We start from the raw sequence: 27,072 nt of genomic DNA on the forward strand, positions 1-27,072 counted from the left end.
CAAATGGGCCATAGTATTGTATCCATAGCTATAATATAGAATATAGATATAGCTCTACAAACAAGGTGACACACTCCTATCTTTAAAGTGGGGCATTGCTACAACGGGACCCGTCTAATGAGTTAATAACGTTTGTAATAAACCAAACTGCTTGTAAATCCGTCAAGATTTCAGCGAGTTAAGAGTATTTTTGTTTGTGCAGATCATCACCTTAAAGCAGTAGTCCACTCAAGCAAGATGGCCATTGGTGAACTATGCGGGAGACCCCGCCTTGAGCCATCTAGTGTTTATATATATATCTATGGTGCCGTCAAGCCTAACTGAACCGACATCTAACTGAATCAGGCTGTGTTTTTCTGCCGTTCCCCTGATGTCTAAATATCACTCTATATTGTCACTTTGTGTTTTGACCACTAACCTTCTTCTCAAACTCATCCACCACCCTGGGTTTGGCTACTGCACTCCAGTCTATCACTGCAGGAGCCGCTGGCAGAGAGGTTAGCCTGGTACAGACATTGATGGTGTTAAGAGATCATGATAGGAGGTAACCAAACGGTCTTCAGGAACAGTGGCGTGCACAGATAGGGCCGAAGGGGGGCTTGAGCCGCTGCCCTTTTGCCCAAATAAGTGCCCTTTCCAAAAGAAAAGAAATACAAAAAATATATATACCGAAAACGTCCAGTTTGAGAACGAGATGTAGCGGGCACGTTTGGTCAATGCTCCGCTCCCGTTAACGTTAATTTAGCTTCAAAACCTTATTTGTACAACACTAATGTGTTTAAACCTCATCGTATATATTAAATAAGACCTTCTACTAACTATATCAACAGAAAGAAAGATTCAACATGGGACCAAAGAAAGAGAAAGAACCTGGAAAGAGACACGGAGTAGACAATATAACGGCCCCGGCTGTGACCCGCTCCGCAAGGGAGATAGCAGCGGACAATATAACGGTCCCGGCGATGACTTGCTCCGTGAGGGAGATAGCAGCGGACAATATAACGGTCCCGGCGATGACTTGCCCCGTGAGGGAGATAACAGAGGACAATATAACGGTCCCGGCGGGGACGAGCTTCGTGAAAGGGATAGCAGTGGAAATTGAGAAGAAAATATCCGACAATACCACCGCTACTGCCAACGCTCCTGCAACCTCAACCGATACAGTCATGGAGAATACACCACCCGATATCGAGTCTCTGACTAATCTGATAAAGGACCTGATGGATAAAGCGGACGTCAAGGCTGACGATTTTAGGTTATATATCGAGGCTAAATTCGAAGAGTTTAAAACGGTGGCTGCAACACAAACCGAGCGTATTACAGCAGTTGAAAACACTGTGGATGAATATACACTGAAAGTTGATGAGAACAAGAATGCTCTTCATGGAGAAATCATGGAGCTGGCGAGGGAGATGCAACAGGGGGACAAAGAGCTTTTGCAGAAGATACATGACAACGAAGAGAAATCAATGGAGAGGCTGCTCGATTCCGAACATCACTATCGTAGATTTAATATCCGTATTGTGGGATTGGATGAATCAGTCAAATGCACAGACGACATATTTCTAGCAGTGTTAGCTGAAATTCTAGGAAAAGAAATCCTCCCCACAATACCGTTAGTGGATCATTGTAACAGAATCGGTCCCCGGGTCCCCAGCGGCAACAAGGTGAGAGTTATCATTGCTACTCTGCGTAAAACAGAAATAAGAGACATGATCATCAGAGAGGCACGTAAGCAATGGGGAAAACTGAAATATAAAGATAAACCAGTGTCGTTCTACGAAGATTTGTGCAGGGAGGCTATAATCCGACGAGCCCCTTACAAGGAAGTGATGCAGAAGCTCTATAAGAAAAAACTCCAGCCCAGCCTACGCTACCCAGCGTTTCTTTCCATTGTGGGGGAAAATGGGAAAAGAATCGGGATACGCTCACCTGAAGACGCCGAAGATTACATGAAGGAAACACAACGTGATACCGGCCCCTCTGGGCCGGGCGCATCATCGGCCCGTCTCAGATGACAAGCTTATTCAACTCTTTTTCTTATTTTTTTATTTTTATTTGGATGACTTTGCCATGGCTCGGACTTCAAAAGCGGCAGCAAATAAGCCTGTTGACAACATTGAGGTACAAATAGTTTCATACGAAACGATAGGCACTATATTTATAGATTTCTGGTTTTTGTGCAGGCAATATTCTGACGTTGACATTTTGGAACATTCTGGAACATTCTGGATGCTTCTTTCGATCGTTCAGTGTCATACTGGAATATACTGGAATACACTGGAATGACATAACTCTTGGGTAGGAAGCATAATCTGGAACATAACATCAGTTTATACAAGTCATGATCAGTGGCTAACTTTCTAGAATACACTGTACTCCTACAATGAAGGCCTGTGAACAATAACATTCGGTATGTATATGCACATGAACCAGATATGGAAGTTCAATAAACCCTCATAGCGGTTTAATGCCCACACTTGTCGGGGGACGAACTGCATACAAGGATTTAAAAACCTCATTTTCATCTAAAGGTATAAGCTTGACAAAGTTATTTTAATATTTTAAGCAATTGCTCCATTACTTTAGGGATTTATATAATTTAGTTCTAAAAATCTCTTTTTTTTCTCTCTTTTCTTTTTCTCTTTTTTTCTGTAAGGTTCCAACATATACGTGTTAGTAGAAGGTTCAAATAAATATGCCAATTGAGGTATATTTTTCATTTTTCATTTTATTTTTACTACATTAAAGGGAAGGCGCTAGACCACGAGTGACATTCTATTAAATTAGAATGAAAGTTTTAGATCCTATGGCAATTAGCATAGGAAAGTTAAGGTTAAAAGGCTCACTTTGGGCTAACCGGTGGTGTAAGGGAGGGAGTTATACGCGAAGGTTGTGTCTAAGGAACATAGCCCTGTACGACTCTCTGAGGGAGGGGGATTTAGGGGTTTATTTGTATATATGTATGTTTTTAAGCTCGGCTCTCAACGGGACCTCAATAGTTGGATGTATATCCATTGTGAATTCGCACTCCAGAAGCATTACCAACAATTACACAACAACATGTATAGATTACGGCTAGTTTGAATATAATGATCTGGAATACTGGGGGAATAAATAATCAACATAAATGCAAAAGCGTGCTCACACTGATGAAAAACAAACAGGTTGACGTGGCTCTTCTAAACGAAACGCACATTTTAGTGGAAGACAAAGCTACGCTAGCGGACAACATATATCATAACATTAGTCACTCTTCCTTTGGAACGAGATCCCGTGGAGTTGCTATAGTCGTGAAACGGAAGGTGAATATTGAATTGAAGGAAGTATGGTCTGATACAGATGGTCGGATAACCATAGCTAAAATTGTATACAGGAATAGGAAAATAGCGTTGGTAGCGGTATATGCCCCAAATTTGTACGAAGCTAACTTCTACACTACACTTACCAGAACAATGTTAAACCTTCCTGAATACTCATTTATAATTGGCGCGGATTTTAATGCCATTTGGGATCCTGGGATGGATAAATCTTATCCCACCTTTTCCAACGACAAGAAAAATGTATCTAATGCGTTAAAGGATTGGTCTAAGAATACAGGTGTAAATGATCTATGGTGATCACTCAACCCTACGACCCGAAAGTACTCTTGTCGATCTGCAAGACATAACACACTTTCTAGAATAGATTATGTTTTTGCATCCCCGAGACTATTTGATAACTATGACGTGGAAATGGTACCCAATGCACTATCAGATCACTGTTATTTACTCCTAAAAGGATCATTTGGTATACTGTCATCCCGAGCCCCAAGATGGCGATTTAACTCGATATTGCTGAAAAACAAGGAATTCATTACACAATTCAAAGAAGCTCTTTCTGTATTCCTACTGGAGAATGCGAAATCGGTACAGGACCCCAGAATATTATGGATGTCGGTAAAGGGATTGATCAAGGATTTTACCGGGTACTTTTCCTCCAAAATACGCAAGAATCTTTGCTCAAAACTGGCAGAGCTGGAAACGCTTTACTCTACGTTATTTTCCTCTTTACAATACAACTACTCGGCTCGACTGGAAACACAAATTAATGTGTTAAAAAAAGAGATTAATGCCATTTATAAACAACAATCTGAAGTTCAAATACATAGCACAAGACAACAGCATTACTTTCATGGTTCTAAACCAAGTCACCTACTAGCTATGCAGTTAAGAGCCAATGCAAAATTTGCAGATATAACTACCATTAAGGCACAGCAAGGACTTGTTACAGACCCTAAAAAAATCAACGAGACATTCAAAAAGTTCTACTCCAACTTGTATAAATCAGAAACGGCCTTTGATCAAAACAAAATGGACACATATCTTAATCAAATTAACCTTCCTAAACTATCAGAGGGTGACGCTAAACAGTTAGAAACACCCATCACCACCCATGCAAAGTGGTAGGGCTCCTGGAAGAGACGGTATCCCACCAGAAATGTACCTCTCATGTTGGGATGTAATTGGACCCCTATTACTTAATATGATTTTATATTCAATCAAGGAGGGGAACTTCCATAAGAACGACAATATTGCACTCATAACAGTCCTCCTTAAAAAAGACAAAGACCCCACCGATTGCGGTAGTTATAGACCCTTAAGCCTCCTCGGAACCGATATTAAGCTGTACTCCAAGGTATTAGCCATCAGACTTCAAAAGCATATGACGTCTTTAGTTCATCCTGATCAGACTGGCTTCATAAGAGGCCGCTTGATCATGGATAATATAAGACGGTTACTACATGTGCTAGATGCCAGCAAGGATGACACCACACCTAAGGCGATGCTGTCCCTGGATGCGATGAAAGCCTTTGATAGGTTGGAATGGTCTTATCTATGGGCAGTATTAGAAAGGATGGGGTTAGGAAAAGGATTCATTGATATGATTAAAGTATTATACAAAGACCCATCGGCCATGATTACAACAGGTATAATCACCTCCGAAATCTTTCCGGTATCACGCTCTTCTAGATAGGGTTGCCCTCTTAGCCCCGGACTATTCGCTTTATCATTAGAGCCTTTAGCACAATATATAAGACAATCCCAATCCATAGAACCAATCGCAATCAAGGGCACACAACATCAAATTAGTTTATATGCGGACGACGTAATATTGTTCATGCAAAACCCTAACACCTCAATGCCTCATCTTCTCAAGTTGATTGATGACTTCTATCGGGATTTAGGATAAATTGGCCAAAGTCGGCTTTCCTTCCATTTAATGCCCCTGCAAAAAATATACTCCTTCCAGAAGAAATACCAATGGTTAAACACTTCAGATGTTTAGGAGTTGAAGTATTCCCTACTATAAGCCAAACGGTGAAGTACAATTACATAAAAATCCAAGATAAGATCAAATACGACTTTGACAGGTGGTCCAAACTTAAAAACTCAGTACAGGCACAGGTATCAATAGTTAAGATGGATGTCCTACCTAGAATCAACTTCATTAGCTCAATGCTACCGTTACCCCCTCCAGATGGTTACTGGAAAAGATTACACTCTACCGCATACAAATTTATTTGGAATAACAAACCTCCATGTATAAAAAGATCCACCGCACAGAGAAACAAAGCCGACGGAGGTATGGCATTTCCAGATTTGTACCACTATTTTAAGGCGTACACTTTAAGACCACTGACAACCTGGTTTGATTCCCAAGCATCTGTATCCTGGAGAAACTTCGAAGTAAATATAGTAGCACCACATAGACTGCAGGACATAGTATACACCAAATTATCAATTAAGCAATGCAAATTGAAATTTGGCCCCATTATTACTCAAGCAATCCGGATATGGCGTGAAACACAAAAAATATATTCTAACCCACATAAATGGCATAGTCATACTCCCCTATTCAATAACAATGCACTCCTGAAAACGACCTATAAGATACCCTAAATGGGAAAAGCAGGGCATACACACATTAGGAGATGTTTTCGACAAACAGGGTTTTTGTAGATATAAAGACATACATAAAAAAATGTATCTCACCAGTTCCACACATTATTTTTACGCACAGTTATTGGTATGTTTGAAGGCTCATGGAGTCCCATTAAGGATACCAATTGAGCACCACAGATATCACAAATTATTCTATCAAAGAGAGACATCGAAAGGTTTTGTATCTGATTTTTATCATCAATTACTAACGTCCTCGTATGGAATCCTCCCCCTAGACTCAGTCTGGAGGAGGGATATACCAGACCTGGAAATTAATTTTGATGGCAAGAAGTCTGGGCAAATGTTCAAATTGCATCACGTAACCCGGACCATCAACAAATTTATCTTAACTATATTCATAGGACATACCTGACTCTTATAAGATTGAACAGAATGGGACTTAAACAAGACTCCAGATGCTCCTTATGTACAAATGGGGATGAGGGTACATTTATGCACATGTACTGGGATTGCCCACCAGTTAAGATATTCTGGAAAGAATTGTCCCAGCAATTATCAAATTTCTTAATTCTGAATATACCTGTACACCAGTGGAGGCTGCTGACCAAATTTTTAGGTGAAGCACAAATTATTATATTATATATTCAATTATATTTTTTAAACATCCCCAACGCTGCAACACCCCCATTCCTCCCAGGTGTCAGGCTCCTCATTCGCTTCCATTCATTTTGGGGACCATGTTTAAATATCATACTTGTCATACTGAAGTATAAACAAACTATACTGCTGTGACGATTTCAATAACACTGACCATTCTGAGTCAATGGTATGCAAAACTGTACATTGGAATATCTAACATGTATTTACCACCTTCCTCTGCACGAGGCCACATATGGGTTTTATGTAACACAAGGACAATGAATGAATGAATGAATGAATGCATGAATGAATGAATGAATGAATGAATGAATGAATGAATGAATGAATGAATGAATGAATGAATGAATGAATGAATGAATGAATAAATGTATGAATGAATGAATGAATGAATGAATGAATGAATGAATGAATGAGAGAGAGAGACAGAGAGAGACCACTGCGGGTTTATATTAACACAACAGAACTGAATGAGAGAGAGAGACAGAGAGAGACCACGGCGGGTTTATATTAACACAACAGAACTGAATGAGAGAGAGAGAGAGAGAGAGAGAGAGAGAGAGAGAGAGTGTGTGTGTGTGTGTGTGTGTGTGTGTGTGTGTGTGTGTGTGTGTGTGTGTGTGTGTGTGTGTGTGTGTGTGTGTGTGTGTGTGTGTGTGTGTGTGTGTGTGTGTGTGTGTGTGTGTGTGTGTGTGTGTGTGTAATAACAAGCATACTATAATCACAGGTGTATTATGGTGCAGTGCAGGGTCCATGTGTGTGGCTTGTGTCCAATAACAATAGTCCATGTATCTTTTGTGTGTGCGTGTGTTTAAGACTGTGGTCTTTGATAATGAGAATGTTATAGTTCTTCTTTCTACACATGAATGAATGAATGAATGAATGAATGAATGAATGGATGAATGAATGAATGAATGAATGAATGAATGAATGAATGAATGAATGAATGAATGAATGATGAATGAAAACTTTATTTAACAGATTGCAGAATGGGTACAATACAGTACGGCTCAATACACACAATTGTTCAGGGGATGCAGACCAGAGAAAGACTTTCGTCTTGTTTACATCAATTTAGTGCCACATACACACAGTCCTCATATCCCTCCTAGTTACACACAGTCATCATTATCCCTCCCATACAATACGCACAACACAACAGACTAACTCGTCTTGCTCAATACTTGTTTATGAGTTTTAAGAGACAGCACTGTAATCTCTCTCAACCAAAGCTCTACTAGTTAACAAAGATCTCCACCTTGCTATCTGAAACACTGACACCATTATCAACCTAATAATATCAACCTGATAATATTGAAACATTATCAATATAACGTTAGCTACCAACTTTAGAAGGGCTTCTAATAACACAAGATACATTTCACTATGAATTGAAAATGGGGGACCCTGATGTAAACAAGACGAAAGTCTTTATCTGGTCTGCATCTCCTTAATAATTATGTGTATTGGGCCGTACTGTATATAGTACCCATTCTGCAATCTGTTAAATAAAGTTTTCATTCATTCATGTCTTTTGAAAAGTGACATGGTCGATGTAGGAGTTATGATGCGGTTTCAATTCGGTTACAGTAACGTTACACAAACTGACATTCTTGTTGCATCAAATTGATGTTTGGCTTTTGTCTCCCGAGTGAAGTTAGAACTACTATACTTCGGCTGGTCCAGGCTAAGCACTGCAGGCTTTCGTTTTACAACAACTGAGATAAAAAATATATATATATATATCATCAAACAGCAGTCTTTTGTGATCTAATCGATCCTTCATTTGCGTGAGTATGCTGTCGAAATCCACTATTCTGTTGATGCGTGACACACGTTCCATTTTCGGGACTCCGACTCCCGACAGGTGGTCACTCAGACAGTCACCCAAGCGATTCACCCAAATAAAGTTTTCATTCATTCATTAATTTGCTGTCTCGTTATAACACAAACAGCTCACCATGAACCATGACAAGCTTAATTACGTTAGTTAGCATCCAAGCTAGCATGATAACATTAGTAGTTATTATCATCCAAGCTAGAAACTGCTAGGCTGCCTGCTTATACCTGCAATAATGTTGTCATCCTCCTGGACAGATAGACTTGTTAAATCATAATATCCACAGGTGTGTTGTGCTGGTCCTCAGTAAATGCCCTGCCGCGAAAAATAAGTTGCTATTAAAGTGCTAAATGTTAGATACACTAATATAGATGTTTCGAACGTGGCTGCTCTCAGTGCTCTGTTAATAAAATGTTCAATCAATCAATCAATCAATCAATCAATCAATCAATCAATCAATCCCGCGAGGGGAGAAACAGCTGTGTAGCTACAGAGCTGCAGATGTAGGAGCCATACTCTGATTGGATTTGCAAGGCTGCCAATCATTCAACCTCCGTGTATTGGATGTCAAGGGCTGTCAATCATTAAATCCTCCATTCAATGGCAAGAGTTTAACTGCACAGACCGTGCTTAGATGACATTAATAGCCTATTTTTCTGCACGAATAATTACTGCAGGCAATACTGCAGTGCAGGCCTGCTCAGAGCTGTCAATTTTGGCCATTTTTGAAAAAAAAAAATCACTGGCATTTTTTACAGAGGAAAACATTTATAATAAAAAAATAATAATAACAATTAAAAAAAAAATATATATATATATATAGGTATATGTGAATTAATAATAATTATGAATTATGAGTGAATTTGTATTTCACGTGTTGTCATAGAGAAATCTCCACTGCTGTACACCCCTCTGTATTGCTGTTGAATGATGTTTTTGAGTTTGCAGTCCCTATACAGCTAAAGAGATTAGTTTTATCTGGTATCACAGCGGCTAAAAAGCTGATAGCATCACGATGGTTTCAACCGGAAAAAATTTGTCGGAAGGTTTGGGTTCTTACATATCTCGATGTGATTCATCTAGAAATATCTACAGCAAGAATTTTAGGTGTCAGTTAAACCAAAATTGCAATGTGGTTAGAAGTGGTGGAGAGAATAAAAGCTAGCATATGAATTGTAGTGCCTGGTTAGGAGCGAATGATAATGGGTGGATTATCCAAGTGGGGGTCCGGGGGGGGGGGGGGGGGGAGCGAGCGAGAGCATATGTATGTAGGGTATTAGGGTGGTTTCTCACTCACTGCTCTGTGTCGAATCAGAGCCGGCTCGCATCAGAAAATGGTGTGTCTGTCTGAGTGAGAACGCTGTCCCCCGTCCCCGCCCCCCGCTGATTCGTCCCCGGGGGCGCTGAACCTGGACGCCTGAAATAGGTGGTCTCAGGTGCGCGCTGAGTGGGGGCGGTTAGGCCTGGCAATTTTGTTTGCCATTGCTATGTCTATACATTGTTCAATGCATTTATTTCTATAGACCAGTGGTGCCCAACCAGTCGGCCGTGGTCGACCAGTAGATCAATGACATGCAATATAATTGCCACAAGCGATGGGATAATGTTAGCTTCTGAACAGGCTAGCTAACTAGCGTTTAGCCGTTAGCCATTGCTGTATACTATACTTTCTTGTTCGAATGCATTTATTTCTATTAGACCAGTGGTGCCCAACCAGTCGGCCGTGGTCGACCAGTAGATCGCTCAAAACGCTCAAAAGCGGACTCTACAACACCATCCATTCGTGATAAAATGGGGTGGGTTATATTGACAAGGCTTGACAACAGAGGTTCAAATATAACTTCATATTTATTGGCAATTTGTTCATTTTATATCAACATCCAGAGTCCGCAGTCGTGTTAAGACATTCCCGTTTACATTTTCGGTCGACCAGTAGATCAATGACATTCAATATAATCGATGCAAGCAATGTTACTAGTAAAACTAGCGTTAGCCGTTAGTTTAGCGTTATTGTTAACCCTGCAAAACGATCAAAAGCGGACTCTACAACAGAGTTCCATTCGTGAGAAAAGGGGGGTGGGTTATATTGACAAGGCTTGACAACAGAGGTTCAAATATAACTTCATATTTATTAGTTATTTGTTTCTTTATATCAACATCCATTCTCCAGTCTCCGTGTTAACACTTCCTGTGTTTACATTTCGAGCGTGACATCATCGACTACGGCAAGCTTACAAGCTCAAAACGCAAACCGTAAACAAAACCCAGAGCGCACCCAGACTGAAGTGTGTACACAAACTAGAGGGGGGAGGGGGGGGGGGGGGAGTTCGGCACGGAACTCGGAATGAGGACGGCACGGAGCTGATTTTGACCCCGATGTTGAGTGAGAAAGCCCCCTTAGATAGCAAGTATTAGGTGTATATCTCATATACTACATTTATTTAAATGGTGATTTCATTGGATGTGTACTGTTAATTAATGCTTGTATATCTAATTTTATGTTATGTTTAAAAAATAAAAGAATAATAAATAAAACACAAAAGAAATATGTATATATATATACCGTAAATCCTCAAATATAGGACGGGTCTTCTATTAACCTCAGCTGCAAAGAGCACCAGGCCTTCATTAGAGAGAGGCTTATATAAGAGGCAGGCCTTAATTTCTAAAAATGACACTCATGGACATAATCCCTTCATTTTCAGACTTTTATTGCATTATTATTATTATTATTATTATTATTATTATTATTATTATTATTATTATTATTATTATTATTATTATTATTATTATTATTATTATTATTATTATTATTATTATTATTATTATTATTATTATTATTATTATTGTTATTTTTTTTTTTTTTTTTTTATACGTACATTGTCTGTCTACATTTATTTAGACTAGCATTGGTATTTAAATATTGAGTGTAATTGTGGGATTAACGTAATTCACACACTGAAGTTGGAACTGTCTATACTAGGTTGTGGGGTCCGGGGACGGTTTAGCGTGTGGTACCTTCTCGACTTCCTCAGCCGAATCGAGTTGTTTACATGAAGTAGCTTTAGCTACTAACGTTATCATAGCATCATGGTCTGTAATGTGTCAACTGGACAACGCCAGCCTCGTCTGCCAACGCCATATAGATAGCGAACGTTATAACGTTTGCAAACGAAGTCAACGTCATCCAGCTGACACCACAGATCTAGATATTATGACAAATGTTAGCTAGCGGCTAGCGCTAAAGCTAACCAGAGTGAAACGTTAATGTATGGTATAGTCAGTATAGCGGGAGGCAGCACTTGATTTCCATTGGCAAAAGTTTTTCTCATTCTATATCACGGCACGAAAAATAAAATAAAAACTTTTTTTTGCGACCTTATATTAGAGCCCGGCCTGTGTTTGTCTAAATGCATCAACCCCCCCCCCCCCCCCCCCCCCCCCCCATTATAAGAGGCCCCTCCTTCATCGGAGGTCCCTCCTCTATTTGAGGATTTACGATTGGAATGGTGTGCTCCGGAAGGGCTTTATTTGGGAGGAATCATAGTGATTCCTTCATGTCAACTCTACAGGCCTCCTTGGAATTAATTAATCATAATTTAAATAAATATGACAATATTTGTATGATAAGAAATTACGCATTTGATGTCGGACAAATAAATTATCTGGATACATTTTTATCACAGAGCAGCTGGGTTAACCATATCTGAACCAGCTATTTTGGACAAATGTATAATTACTTAATTACTCAGAACACAATTATGCAATTATTGTGAAATGATTGAAAATAATAATTATGTAATGTCTTCTGTGGCATTTGTATTTCTTATTTGTTAAATATCTGTTTTATTGATTAATTATACATTTGAAAGAATGCAGGTTATAGCCAACATGCAATATATCCCATTGATTGGTACAATGGGACAGACATTTGTCATTTTCTATAACTATAACCTGCATTCTTTCAAATATATCATTAATCAATTAAACAGATATTGAAATACACTATGTAGCATACTACACCAACACTGCAAATGACAGTGGATAAATAAATAAGAACTAAAGCTAATCGAGTGGATATATCTATAGTGGAATAGACTGTATTAATATTCCATAAGTCTTGTTGCGCCACACACAAGTCAAGTCAAAACTCTTGACTTGACTTAATAAATAAATAAATAAGAACTAAAGCTAATCGAGTGGATATATCTATAGTGGAATAGACTATTAATATTCCATAAGTCTTGTTGCGCCACACACACACGCACACTGTATAGCCTACGTGTCTAATGAATGAACAGTAGGCTTATATTATTCTAATTATTTAGTAGATATGCTCTGCCCTATACGTACAGTAAGTACAGTACACATATTAAGGCTTACCATGAGCGGACTGGTGGACTGTACTACTATAGGGCAGCGCAGTATTTGTGATCTCCTAATAAAACAAGTCATTAGAATAATATAAGCCTATACTGCGTTCATTCATTACGCATGTAGACTATACTGCGCGTGCGTATGTGTGTGTGTGTGTGTGCGCACGCGCTGCGGCAGGTGGCCACGAGCTGTATGGTGACAATAGATTAATCTAATCTCATTTTGATCGGTCGCAAAGCGCTTCCGCTATACCTATATCGGCCACCATTTCCACACGGCTGCATCATAGTCAGTTGCATTATAATGAGCTGGACAGGTGTGTCTAACTCTTGATGTCGTACTTTTTGCGATTTCATTTGCACACGGCTCTGTTGGCTCGCTTTATAAGGAGCTGTCGGAGGCGTGTCTGTATGCAAATTAACTAAACGGGAACGCGCATTCATGTTTGTCAATTAGTGACATTCCTCATTGTGGGCATCCCAGCTGGGATCGTTTTGGCCACTTAACAGGTTCACCACGCGTTGGTGAATCCGGGTGTAATTGTCGGCGAGTTTGTCTTAGGCGGTTCCAAGATGGTTGCCCTAAGAGAAATCGTTTTGGCAATGTTGGTGAATGAGACCCATTCATCTTATGAGTGGGCCTGCTGCCTGTGGCAAGATGGCCACCATGTGGCAACGTCGGTCTTCATTGGCCAGCAGCGCGGATGAGTCATCTAGCATTTTTATGTCTATGGTTGAACATGCCCCTCTGACTGGGCGGGATCCGCTCGGCGAACGCCACCCAATCGACTGCCTTTAGGGCCTTGCGGCAAGCTGCCATTCCGATGGTCTGAAAAGCAAGGGAAATGTGTTTTTTCAGTCTTCACAAACACTCAAGAGGAAAGAATTATCACCACTGCATTGCATAGGAAAAATGTCACTGTATTCACAATGGGCCTGCACAGCTGAGGCTAATTAAAAGGTATGGGCAGTTTTGTTAAGCTGCAACTACAACATCATCACCACTGTCAGAGCTCATGGTGTAAAATGTCTCGCTTATAGCAACACAACGTCAGGCAGCAGGCCATGCATGCATACAGGTGCACACTCAGTAACTGAACTTTGGCTTGATCCATTGAGAGAATGATCGCTCAGAATGTAGAAGACTGCCACTCATGTGTTTCCAGGATCAGAATGCCACATGATGAAAGCAACGTTTCGTTTCGCACCTCATGCATGTGCGGAAAACACTTGAATCAAGTCTCCATTTGTCAACATTTCTGTTTAGTGTTATTTACTAAATAAATTGGTCATTTATTTAAAACACTCCCCCCGCAACGCCGTGTTCTCTCTGACAGCTCTCTGTACAATAAATGTCATATTAAACCCTATACACAAGACCCTCTTCTTGGGACCAAGTAAAGCTTAGTCGATAATCCAATGTACAGTTACCCCCCCCCCACCTATACAATGTACAGTTTCCCCCCCACCCCACCTACCCAACCCCCCCCTCCACCCCTCCTACCAACCTACCTACCAACCTCCTCCAATGTACGTTTCTTCGTCAAAAATGCATACTCTCTTTTTTAGACTCTTCTTGTATCAAAAACAGTACTGTATTTGTAAATCTGGTATGTCATAAATGTATAGATGTAGCAGTACTGTCTATCTGCATGTCATATGATGAATTGAAAATGGGGGACCCTGATTTAAACTAGTCGAAAGTATTTCTCTGGTCTGCATCCCCTTAACAATTGTGTGTATTGAGTTGTACTGTAATTGTACCCATTCTGCAATGTGTTAATACAATTTTCAATCAATCAATCAATCAATCAATCAATCACTCAATCAATCAATCAATCAATCAATCAATCAATCAATCAATCAATCAATCAATCAATCAATCAATCAATCTGTGGAAGTTGTTGTCGTTCTTCTTCTTCATATTGTGACACAAGACATGTGGGTATATCAGGCAGGCTAGGCTACTGCCCTCTACTGCATGGAATAGCGGTCACAGATCTGAGCGCATTCCGCGCAGGCCTTTGATGCGAATCGAGCACGGGTTTATACAGTTATAGTGTGTTGACAGAGGGCAGTTAAAGTGGTTAAATGTTCACCAATTTAATACAATTGCAGCATACTCAAGCTCTCCACACTTGTAATGCATTTTATGTATTTTTACAAGGCAATGAGATCCCAACCCATAACAAATTATCTAATAGAAAAACACCATAATTAGCCTGATAGCCTAAGAGCTTAAATCTAGTTAAATCTAGCTTTAGCCTACAATATTATTTCAGTGCAATTTCTTTCAAATTATCAAATGTTTCATTAGCTCAGTTTATGCTATGCATTGTGTTCAAGTTGAGTTGAACAGTTCAACTCACACAACAATATGCATCCAGCATTCAAACAAATGAGCTAAATGTGAGTAAATTAAGATACGACTATTGACGACTAATAATAATACAAAAAAAGTAAAATAAAGAAAATAATGATAATACTAATAATTGAGGACATGTTACAATTTAGGCTACAATAACTGTAGACCTAAAGAGTTCATGACGATTCTAAAGGCTAATAAGGTGCGGTTTACTCTGGTTAATGCAAGCAACATCATGTTTTTTTTCCTTTCTTTTTTATAGCCCATGTTTTAGGCTTGCTTAACCTCATGTATCAAGAACGACGATGTCTTGTTTGTAGCTAAGGTCATTAGTCTCATTCTCTACGGCCTACTGAGCGGGGACTGCGTGGCATTTTCCATTTGAATGAACGAAATGGGGTATAGCACTTGATGAACATAATTAGAACTATTCGCATTCATTTAGACCTCGACCTACAAACAAATCGCCACACCAAACCAAATAGAACAAGCAAAGTATTTTCTATTAAGTAGACGATCTCAACACTTGTAATGTATACGTTTTATTTATTGAAGTCATTTTTATTAAACATTTTTACAAGTAAGTGAATATTTAGATAGGAGCATGTACGTTATGTACACAGTACAGATACAAAATATGTTTAATAAATACCAGCTCCCGCATGTTCTTCGAGAAATGCTGCAGGGCAGAAGAACATATTTTATTTACACTGATACAGCATAATTTCTCCAACAACAACAACAAAAATCGATTTCTTACCATATCACTTCCATAAAGGCCACAATGTGAGAGTAAAAAAAATCACTTATACAAATATATTTCCTAAAATAGAATTCCGTTCCATGGGCTTACAGGGTGTGTATAGCCTATAACTCGTGTAAATAATTGCCGTCAAGAAATACACATTCAAACAGTAATGCGGTTTGTAAAAACTGATACAATCAGCCAACGTTGAATGAAGAAAGATGGACACTTCAAGTGATTTACACGGAGAGCGTATTGGTCATCATAAGGCACTGGGGCCATTTAAGTACTTTTGGAGTCGTTTTGCACAACTTTTAGGCAAACATATAGCTATACAGTAGATTATTGCATTCCTGTCTTGACACGCTTCAAATGCCCTTTTTAACAAGCGACGTAGACCGATGTAAAATGTGGTAATTCGATTGGAATGAAATATTCAAGGCATGTCGTTTAAAATCCTGACGTTCGTTCGTGGCCTAATTGGTTTAGGCCTGTGTGGATCAACAATTTAATACATCGAAAATACATTTTACAAATATAATTGGATAGGGCTTGTCACATATTCAATCCAATTATAGATTTTTTTTGTATGTCACCACCTTATATATTATAAAAAAAACACACACATGTATATATATATTTAATATACGTGTGTGTTTGTGTGCTGTGGGTTTGACTCTCTGACCTATAGTACGAAATCAATTATAAATGGGTTTGGAGATACATCCTCCTCATTCATGTAAGTGTACTGCATGGTCTGCAGAAGACATCAAGGAATTTCTCAAAAAGCAAAAAAAACAACAGGCATTCTAAGACAAATAGTACATTCCATAGGTGACGGGTCCGCCGAAAAGTCCTGGCACCGGTAAAGTGGGCCTCGGGAAGGCGTTCGAGTGTCCGTACAGGGATGGAGAGCCCATGTGCGCTCCGAGGTGGAAAGGCAGAGCGAAGGCGGGCAGGATTGGCTTCGAGGCCAGTTTGAACTTCTCCAGCTCGGCCTCCTGTAATCTCTTGGCCTTGGCTCTCCTGTTTTGGAACCATATTTTGACCTGTGTCTCCGTCAGGTTGAGTGAGTTGGAGAACTCGGCTCTCTCGGCGATGGAGAGGTACTGTTTCTGACGGAACTTTCTCTCCAGCGCCAGCAGTTGGGAGGTAGTGAAGGGCGTTCGAGGTTTTCTGTTGTTTTTGTGTTTCCTCAGAGTACACGGGGTTGGACTTGAACTTCCTATAGAGCGAATTAACACAAGGTGGGGGTTTAGTGAGCATGAGTAAAAACAAATATTGTTATTTTCAGATACACAGTTGCAGAACAAAATTATAAATAACTCTCACAGTGGCAACCGTGCATTTTGCGTGCACAATGTTATAACGCATGCTATAATTTATCACCTATTCGCAGCGATTTATTCTGTATTACAGTAATGATTATAGCCCCGGGAAAAAAACGAAAATTCTCATATAATCTCCATTATTAGCGCTATATGAAAATCAAGGCTTGTAATGTCTTTATTTTAACAGTTGTATAGCAGAAATCTCAGACGCTCAAACAAACGTTCAGAGGGACGGACTTACGAGGAGGAGTTGGAAACGATGATGTCTGGAACCAAGTGCTCTGGTCCTTCTCACAACACTGCGGACTGTCTTCGCCCGGACTGCTGGACGCACTCGGGGGACTCTCCGCCGCGGAAGCTTTCCTCTCCGCGCAAAACGCCCTCGGAGAAAACGGTGCGCTCTGCGCGGCCACGGGCGTTGGGTGAACGAGACCCAAGTCTGAGGAAGAGAAGGGAGTCCGACAGGTGGTGGTGGTCTTGGAAATCAACGATTCGACGCTAAACGGAAGACTGCTCCTCTGGCTTTTGTATCCTTTGTCGGTTGTCATGTCTTTAGGTTGGAGTTCCTCGCCCTCTGTGTCCGTCTCTTCTTTTGGATGCGCGAGTTTGGCGTCGTGATGAGACGGCGACCCCTTTACCGGATTCATCATGACAGAAGGGTACGGGGCCATACACACCCGTATGGCCGGTTCAGTGGAGTGTGTAGTGTAGTGCTGTCCAGTGTCTCCCCGCGCTGTCAGAATGTTGCCCAGTAGCTAACCCTACTAGATGGGGTCGTCTATAAAAGGGCAGCGGCCGGCCCCCTCCCCTAGTCGACCAATCAGCTCGTCAACTTGGCCTCGTGACGTCTACATCCTTCGCTTTGATTGGCCCGCCGCCTTCCAAGAGACACCGAGAGGCCGTTGAAAGGACCGAGGAGTTAATCATACAGACCCCATGCGACGCAGGGCTATTGATGGCTCAAGGGGTTTTGTCTCCACGGAACACAAAGTAGACCAATTTTAGCGCAATTAACCAGTGGGGGAAGACTCCGTGCTTTTACATACATTAGTTTAGCACTCTTTTGAAACGTTTGAATTATGACCGTCCACTCTAAAGGTTGATAGAACTTTAAAAAGAATGCCGAGTTTGATATGAGAATTAAACCGTCAGCAGATGTGAATGTGATCAATTTATATAAACAAATATATTTCTAGGCTTCTATGAGACACACAGGTGTATGCTACTAGCACAAGAAAGTATAAAAAAAATTCCTGAGTTGAAGTCAGAATATATACTATTTAGAAATAGCCTTCAACTAAATAAAAATCGCATAATGAAGAACGAAATTGATTAGGGATGACTGTTGGTCACACAGCATTAAGCAATTTAAGACCTGTCATGGCCCTTTTTTACTCCACAATAGCCTCAGTTGAGAAGCAACAGGCATTTTCCCCCTCCAGGTCAAACTATTTAATAAGCCAGACAAGTTCTGTTTTGGAAGGCGCCAGCCTCGGCAGGATCAAAAAGGAAGATACCTCGGGGAGAACAGGCAACGGTTATCTCCACTTAACCAATTGTCCTCAAAATATTACATAGTCCACCACCGCGTGTAGCTGCAAGGAAGCGGGTTGCAGGTTAACTGTTTCATTTCCAGCAGCAAAGGAGTTTCAAGTTGATGAGAGTCAATTGATTGACAGGGGCTCTAATACCTAACCATTATTGGCCATACTTCAGCAACCGTTCAGGTTACCCAATGAAACACGACACATATCTGACTGACACCAAGCAAAAATACAATGCAATAATATGTCTTAGATTTTATTCCATTCAACTTTTCAAAAGTGAAATTGTGCAACAGATGAAACATTAACCTGTATTTAATTGCAGGGGACTTAGGCCTACTGCAGGCTACATGCACACTTAAGTTGTTGTTGCTGTATTGCAAACATGGACCACAGCTTATGGCCCTATACATTGGCAAGAGTATAGTCAAGTGAAAGTCAGTTGAGTCGTTTATATTTGAGACAGTTTTGTATTTCCTGCGAGGAGCCAATTGAAACAGTCATTTTGTCCACCACTCTCTAAAAACATCAACAACACGTTGCAAAGGGAGACGTGAACCCTCTCCTCCATTGTAAACCTTCCCCCGTCCTGCAGGCGTTACCAACATGATACCACAATAAATACAGTCAGCGGCACAAGATGAGCCCCTTGGCAGTGTCAAGACCAACCGATCCTGAGACCCCACCGAAAGGTGACCGACTCCCAGGCCAGCGACCATCGAAAGGATCAAGTAGGCCTACACAAGATTTGAGTGAGTGCACGAAAAGAGATTTGTATTTACCTTAATTGGTTAGACCTATCTCTCTCCACAACTATTAAAAAACAAAATAGCTGCATAGCTTCATCGAATAACACAAGTTGTGCCCTTTCTCACTCCCTATCGTACCGTAATTACATTATTACCATCATTCACACTTGGATTTACAGCGAAGTTGAACTTAACAATGAATAATTCGCTCATTATGAATAAAAAATGGGGGACCCTGATGTAAACAAGACGAAAGTCTTTCTCTGGTCTGCATCCCCTTAACAATTGTGTGTATTGAGCCAAACTGTATTGTACCCATTCTGCGATCTGTTAATAACATTTTCAATCAATCAATCAATCATTTGAATCACATTGTTTTTTTTAGGTGGCCATCGTGGGCCACGTGGTAGGGTATGTAGCATCGGTATTGTCAGTAGTATACCTGGAGCTCACCTTAAAGGAGCACAGGTCTGTTGAATTCGGCAGTGCTGTTTGGGGGGCATTATTGGCCATGCAATGCATGCTTATGTAGTTCCATATCATTATTTATCAGCATTTTAGACATTATTTTGGTAATGGGATCGGGTTTCTTCATTGAACGCTTATCCTTATATCGTATCCTATCTTGTGTTTTTATTGTTAATTAGGAACCATGTGTAATTGATTGCCTTTAATGATCTTGCACAAACCATATGACTGTCATAGAACCCAAATACTTTAAAGGGACCTCATTTTAACACTTTGAATGCCCATCACGAGATATCTCGGGTTATCAGCCTGCGGGTTGAATGCCTATCACGAGAATTCTCGTTTTTTAAAAATGTATTAGCGATCTGAATTCATATTTCATCAACCGAGTCTACCGTTGGTATACCTGCCCCGCCAGGCGCTCAGATGTGAAAAAAGCGCCCCCTATCGTCTCCCAGATGGTAATGCACCATTTCGGATTGGACTCAATGAAAATGGATGAGAAAAAAAAACTCCTGAATCCACATTTTACTTCTCACGCATGTAACCGGAGCCGATCAGATTCATTCTGGACCCTCAGCACAGCGTGTAATATGTGTTTTACAGTATACGCGTGGGATCAATAAAATGATCGATTTTTGGAATGGCGATCAGGAATTGGAATAATCCATTTGGATACCATCTGATCTCAGGTAATGAATCTATTTTACCAGTCTTAGGATAATCAGACCTGTTTTCACGGAGATATAAGCTTTTTCCCTATAATGTGATATGGCTGTTTGACTGTAAGAGCGATCAGGAACTGAGAGAATCGATTTTCAGCTCGCGGCACCAGCGTGCACACGTACACATATACTATCGATAATCTAGCGTTTATTTGAAAACGATTCATAAATAGGCCGAAAAATGACAACGTTCTAGAATATTACAGTACAGGGTGATTATCATGGAATCTTTTTTACCCCCGTGAAAACGAGGGCTTTTCAAAATGCTATAAAACGGAAATGAACCAATAAAAAAACAATCCGCTTCGACAATGTTGACTGGGAAATTAGTCATTGATAAGCGACGGGCAGATTAGACACATAGCCATAATTTAAAACATAGATTAGGCGATATTAATGCTAACATTGAAGTGGATGGTGGGCATTCAAGCACTAAATGTGCGCCCCCTGCTGGGCACTGAAAGTGTTGGCAGCTTCACCTTTTCCCCCAAAGAAACAATGGAGACCAACAGACTTGTGGGATTGACTGCAGGACACTTTATTGTGATCAGTGTTTGCTTCTTCAAAATCAAACAGGTGCTTCTTTCCTGATTCAATCCTCACCCTGGTAGGATTAGATTAGATAAAAAAAAATCAAATAATGTATTGTCATTATAAAACACAAGTACAGTACAACGAAAATAAGTTTGGCATCCAACCAGAGTGCATATATAACAGTAAAGTGCAATAGTAATATACAATGTACAGGTGATTAGACTGGGTACAAAATATATAAATTAGTACTACTGACTGAGTATAGTGCTAATCAGATGTATGTACAGAGCTGTATGTACAGTGATACAGGTATAAAGACACTATGGTAATAAGTCATACTCGCCAGCAGCGTAACTAGTAAAAGTAGGTAAGGGATATGTAAAGATATGGATATATATCTACAGATATGTAAGAAGGATATGCAGGTATATATGGAAAAATGTGGATAGATATAGTATATATACAGTAAGAATAAATATATATATATATATATATATATATATATATATATATATATACAGCATTATTGTACATGCTATCATTAGGGCTGCAACTAATGACTAATTTGGTAGTCGACTAATCTGCCGATTATTTTTTCGATTAGTCGACTAATCGAAAACCAATGTAAACAACAACAATTTTTTTTTTTTTTTTTTTTTTAATTACCTATCTTTGTGAAAGTGGCTTCTCAGCTCTGGTCCAGCTGAAGACAGAGCAGAGGAACAGATTGGACATTGAGCATGACCTCAGAGTTGCTTGTCTACCATCACCCCAGACTTTGAGACTCTTGTCAGGACCAAACAACAACATCATAACATGATGATCCCATAGCAAATTAAAATAATGACTCATGAAACATTTGAATTTGGATCTTTAAGCCACTTTAAATGAAAATGTATTTGAAGAACAATACAGCAATCACTCATAACAAGATAAATAAATTAAATAATACAAATTAAAGTGGAAGTGTACTTTAAATAACTTTTGTTTGCTGTGTGTGAGAGGAGTCCGTGTGTGTGTGTATGTGTGTGTGTCTTACTCTGATCGCTGTGTGAGTGAGAGGAGTGTGTGTACTGTGTAATTTGTGTGTGTGTCTTACTCTGATCGCTGTGTGAGTGAGAGGTGTGTACTGTGTAATTTGTGTATGTGTGTGTGTCTTACTCTGATCGCTGTGTGTGAGTGAGAGGAGTGTGAATGTGTGTGTGTCTTACTCTGATCGCTGTGTGTGAGAGAGAGGAGTGTGAATGTGTGTGTGTCTTACTCTGATCGCTGTGTGTGAGTGAGAGGAGTGTGTATGTGTGTGTGTCTTACTCTGATCGCTGTGTGTGAGTGAGAGGAGTGTGTATGTGTGTGTCTTACTCTGATCGCTGTGTGTGAGTGAGAGGAGTGCGTGTGTAATGTATTGTGTGTCTAGTCTGATCATCATCTCCTGCAGGGGAACAATGTTTTCAATGTCCAAAATTTGCTATGGGATCATCATGTTATGATGTTGTCTGGAACCCTGAGAAGCCACTCTCACAAAGATAGGTAGTGCACAAATTTTTTTTTTTTTTTTTATTTTTTTTTTATGACTAATCGACGCAACAATTTCTCGTCAACGATTTTTTATAATCGACGTCGTCGATTATGTCGACTAATCGTTGCAGCCCTAGCTATCATAGAGAGTTATGTGTTATATGCAGGTGTATAAGTAGGTAGAAGGATTGTATGCAGGTATATTCATATAAATGTATATATATATATACGGTATATACAGCACTATTGTACATGCTATACAGAGTTACTGTATATGGGTAGAGTATAGTATGGGGTAGGTAGTTATGATTATTATGATCGCTATGATTACAGTGTAGGGTAGTTGTAAACAGTGAAAGCAGAGTAGGTAGGTATAAATTGAGTATAGGCAACAAAGTTCATACAGTATGGCTAACATAGCCTAGGGTACAGTATGGGTAACATAGACTGTCATAGAACCCAAATCCAATTAAAGTGACCTAATTTTAAGGCAGCTTCACCTTTCCCCCCCCTAAGAAACAACAGAGATCAACAGACCTTTGGGATTGAAAGAACACTTCTTTGTTATCAGTGTTCGTTTATCTAAAATCAACCAGGTGCCTCGTCCCCTGCAGCGTCAACCCTCACCCAGGTAGGAACCACGTTGTCGGGTTGGTCCTTTCACTTTTACTGGTAAAGCCTGATTCGGAGTCTCCTCCTTCATTTCCTATTTGACAAGCTGCCTCTCTGTCTACACACCAGGGCCTCTCCCGGCCCAGCTGGTTTAGGTTTAGAACTCAGCAACCGTGCACCCTCTTACTCTCTATCTAATCTTAAAAGCGTTGTGCAAGCCAGCGATGGCGGTCAAACGGCAAGAAGGCATACAAATGCATACAGAGATCCATCCGATACAGGTACACCCGTAGATAAATCTACACACGACGTCCCGTTACCTCCCCCGCCCCCCGGTGTTTCATCCAGTGTATTTAGTTTCGAAGCCTTCTCCCCTGCCCCAAAAGACATTTCTGTAACAGCATGCAGGCGAGTGAACTGTGTCAGAAGTCGTTACCGACGTTGAAAGCAGATCCGTCCTTCAAGGTCGGCGCGAGAGCGCGATGGGAAGCGCTTTCCCCCCTTCAGCCTGGCACCAGAAATGAAAAAAACCTTTTCACATGTAGGTATGGGGTCACGTCCAACACTCATGCTTCGCTGAAACCACTCAGCCGGTTACACCGGGGGCCAAGTTTACACACGTTAACCTACGTGCGAAAACTAAGTGAGACTCATTTCAGACTACTTTTCAAATGACTGGTATGAGACCTGTTTTTAACCTCGATAATTTCATTTCATTTGGATTTCCCCGCTGTATGTCGGAGCGGGAGAGACACCGGGTGATCGAATGCATTCATAAAAAGCTAGTCGAAAAGCGCTCGGGTTGCAGTCCATGGAGTTGCGTGACTTGTAAGACCAACGGATGAACCCACACGCTGCGAGAGGTCCAGGTGAGCTCTCCGTAGCCGACAATGTGCCCAATCCCCTGCTGTAGTGGGGCCCTCTCTTGACAAACAAACAGATCATTTAGAAGAGTGAGGGAGTCATGGAACCCAATACTTGTGAGATGTGTTGACGTGACACAAAGAGCTGTAGGTATACGGGCCCTGGTCTGAGATGGACTCGACACTACGGGACAGTGGATGGGGCCACAAGTGGCATCTCTAGCCGCCTCACCACCACACGTCACTCCATCGCTCTCTCTCCCCTCTCTAACATCTGACGTCTGCAAGCAGAGGTTGGACTGTGCTGCCAAAGTTGTCCAAAGCGCTGTGTGATTAGATGTTAGAGAGTGGTGTGAGATATGATAGACACGCTGCCAGGCCCTGTCACTAGAATCTTAACAACAAAAGGGGGGAAAATCACATCTCCATTTACCGTGAAAAGAGAAGGTAACTATCTATTTTTCCATGCATCGTATGAGTTTGTCTTAATTAGAATGTTCTGCCTTAATCTACACAGCCTCATTTGCTTCACATAAGGTTAGCAGCAAGGAATTTCCCATTTAAGGGTGGTTTAAATAGCATTGCCTTATGGGTTAGCTGTGGAAAATATCTTGACCTTTCATTTGATTTAACAAGATGATCCAATCCACATCAGACCGGCTTCAAGCCCGCAGTTAAACACTGGTTTAACATTTTCTGGTTGCACATTTTCTGCCAAAGCCACTTCCTCTCGTGGCATCGCACAAGCCTGCATCTGAGCGCAGGATAATGACAGAAATATCCTCGGCGTGCCAAAGTGAAGGAGGGAAATATTATCGATGGTGACTACCTTCTTGATAACAATACATCATTCACCGTAGCCTGTGGCGTGTCCTAGCTGCCATTTTTAACTCAAATGTAAACACAGGAACACAACAAATGTATCCAAGTCATACAACCTTTTTGATTAAATTAACAATATTGCGTAATAAATACAGATCATCATGTTTTTAAACCACACACTTCCTCCTCTCTACCATTTTCAAAAACAAATGCTTTCATTGCCTTGAGAGTTCTCTCTCTACACTCCATCGCCAACAGAGAGTGTTTTTTAGGAGAGAAAAACCACAAGAGGTGACAATGCAATTGGCAATTTTTGTCTGGCCCGCGTTTAGCCATAGAAATCAGCATTCTTGAGGAGAGCGTGGAGACAATGCAAGTGGGCGAGTGAGGCCGAGGACTCAGGGACGAGGAACTCTGCGCGGCTACTCTGTGGTCTCATTCACAAACCAAAGAATGTCGCCACAATCTCATACTGTCTTAGCAGCCAAAAAGTTGTGATGCCGTCTATTTGTGAGAAAAAACCCTAGGCAGCAGTAACAATTTTCTCTTTTAACCGTTGGCTTGAAATCCAAGCGAGGCCAAATCCAGTAACTATTGTATAAATTACAGCAATTTGGTATATATTATATGAAATGTTCTTTTTCACATCGTAAAATTGGCAGAACTGTGGACTCTATGTGTAGAAGGGAATGAAGCCATAAAATCATGTGTTGCAACCGACTTTAAAAAAATGTATTTACAGTAATCTCATCATCAAATATAAAATGGTTATTCTGCGTCCACACTGCGTGCGAAAGCAGCTCACAAATGACTTCTGACAGCATATTATCAACACAGTCTGGTTCTACTAACAAATGGACAGTGTGGATATTTATAGGCATATTTAGCTGCTTTAAATGGAAAAGGAGACGTGAATAATAATTCTAATACAGTATGATATTTTTTCTTGTCATCACAATAACAACATGTCTGTCAAGAAGACATCCCATCGGAATTACTCGTCACAGATGGAGAAAATACACCATTTTCATCTTGAGTTGAGGGCCTTGTGACCTTCCCAGTGTGAACATTCTGACCTCATGGAGAAACACAAGCGATGCTGTGCGTGATATGAAGTATTGTCGTCGTTTGAAAATAAGTTCCAGTTACATAACATTATCGGTCTCTTTTAAAATATTTCACTTCTGAAGATTCATTGATTAGACGGGGAATGGATTTACGAGTGACAGTGGTTTATCGTGAATTATTTGGATCAGTAAATATATCACACGGTGTGCAAGATTGATAGTTTGCGACATAAACGCCTCAAGTCCCAGTGTATAAATTAATCCTCAAACTCTTCAATCTCACACAAAAAGTCACTGATCTCACAACCATCCTTTTCTTTTTCTTTTTTACCAATCAGGTAATACTTGTCCATAGCAATAATGTTATTGCAGACCTTAAAAGGCCAGAACAAATGTGTGTGTTTGAATGTCCTGAGATTACAATTTCAAAGTCCTCCCATGAAAAAGTCGAACAATACAATGGGTGGGAAGTAAAAAAGAAAAAAAAGGGGGGGGGGTCCCTTTCAAACAAATAAGCAAGAGGTTCCTTTGAATAGGACTGGTACACAGAGCAGCCGGATTGGTTCTCAGAAGATTGAGAGAGAGAGAGAGAGAGAGAGAGAGAGAGAGAGAGAGAGAGAGAGAGAGAGAGAGAGAGAGGGAGAGGGACTATGTAAAGCTGTCCTCCCCCTCAGCTCCATACCAAGGCTGTTGTCGCTGCCGCCATGTCAAAAACAAACAATCTGATATGGTTCCACAACTTTAGTATAGCTGTGTTTACCCCCCCCCCCCCCCTCTCTCTCTCTCTCTCTCTCTCTCTCTCTCTCTCTCTCTCTCTCTCTCTCTCTCTCTCTCTCTCTCTCTCTCTCTCTCTCTCTTCAATTCAAAGGGGCTTTATTGACATGGACACGTACGTTTACATTGCCAAAGCCAGT

The 27,072-nt window shown here is 40.5% G+C and overlaps 1 protein-coding gene and 1 pseudogene across 2 annotated transcripts in view; both read right to left on the minus strand.

Annotated features, from left to right (window-relative positions):
• The window catches only part of LOC311231717 (ATP synthase subunit d, mitochondrial-like), a 53,569-nt pseudogene extending 39,931 nt beyond the window's left edge, over nt 1–13,638 (minus strand). Inside the window, exon 1 of the transcript in view lies at nt 13,537–13,638. The product of the transcript in view is annotated as an ATP synthase subunit d, mitochondrial-like (transcript). The remainder of the gene's footprint in view (nt 1–13,536) is intronic.
• A 2,964-nt stretch (nt 13,639–16,602) lies between these two features.
• Nucleotides 16,603–17,930, minus strand: LOC311232679 (homeobox protein MSH-C-like; the record flags this gene model as incomplete). Its single annotated transcript, XM_084319547.1, has 2 exons — nt 16,603–17,153; nt 17,501–17,930. The coding sequence occupies 2 exons, from the start codon at nt 17,928–17,930 to the stop codon at nt 16,738–16,740; spliced, it is 846 nt and encodes a 281-aa protein (XP_084175673.1). The 3' UTR covers nt 16,603–16,737.
• Nucleotides 17,931–27,072: the final 9,142 nt, after the last annotated feature.

The sequence above is a fragment of the Notolepis coatsorum genome (assembly GCF_963971535.1).
Source record: "Notolepis coatsorum genome assembly, chromosome: 7".
Classification (NCBI taxonomy): Eukaryota; Metazoa; Chordata; class Actinopteri; order Aulopiformes; family Paralepididae; genus Notolepis; species Notolepis coatsorum.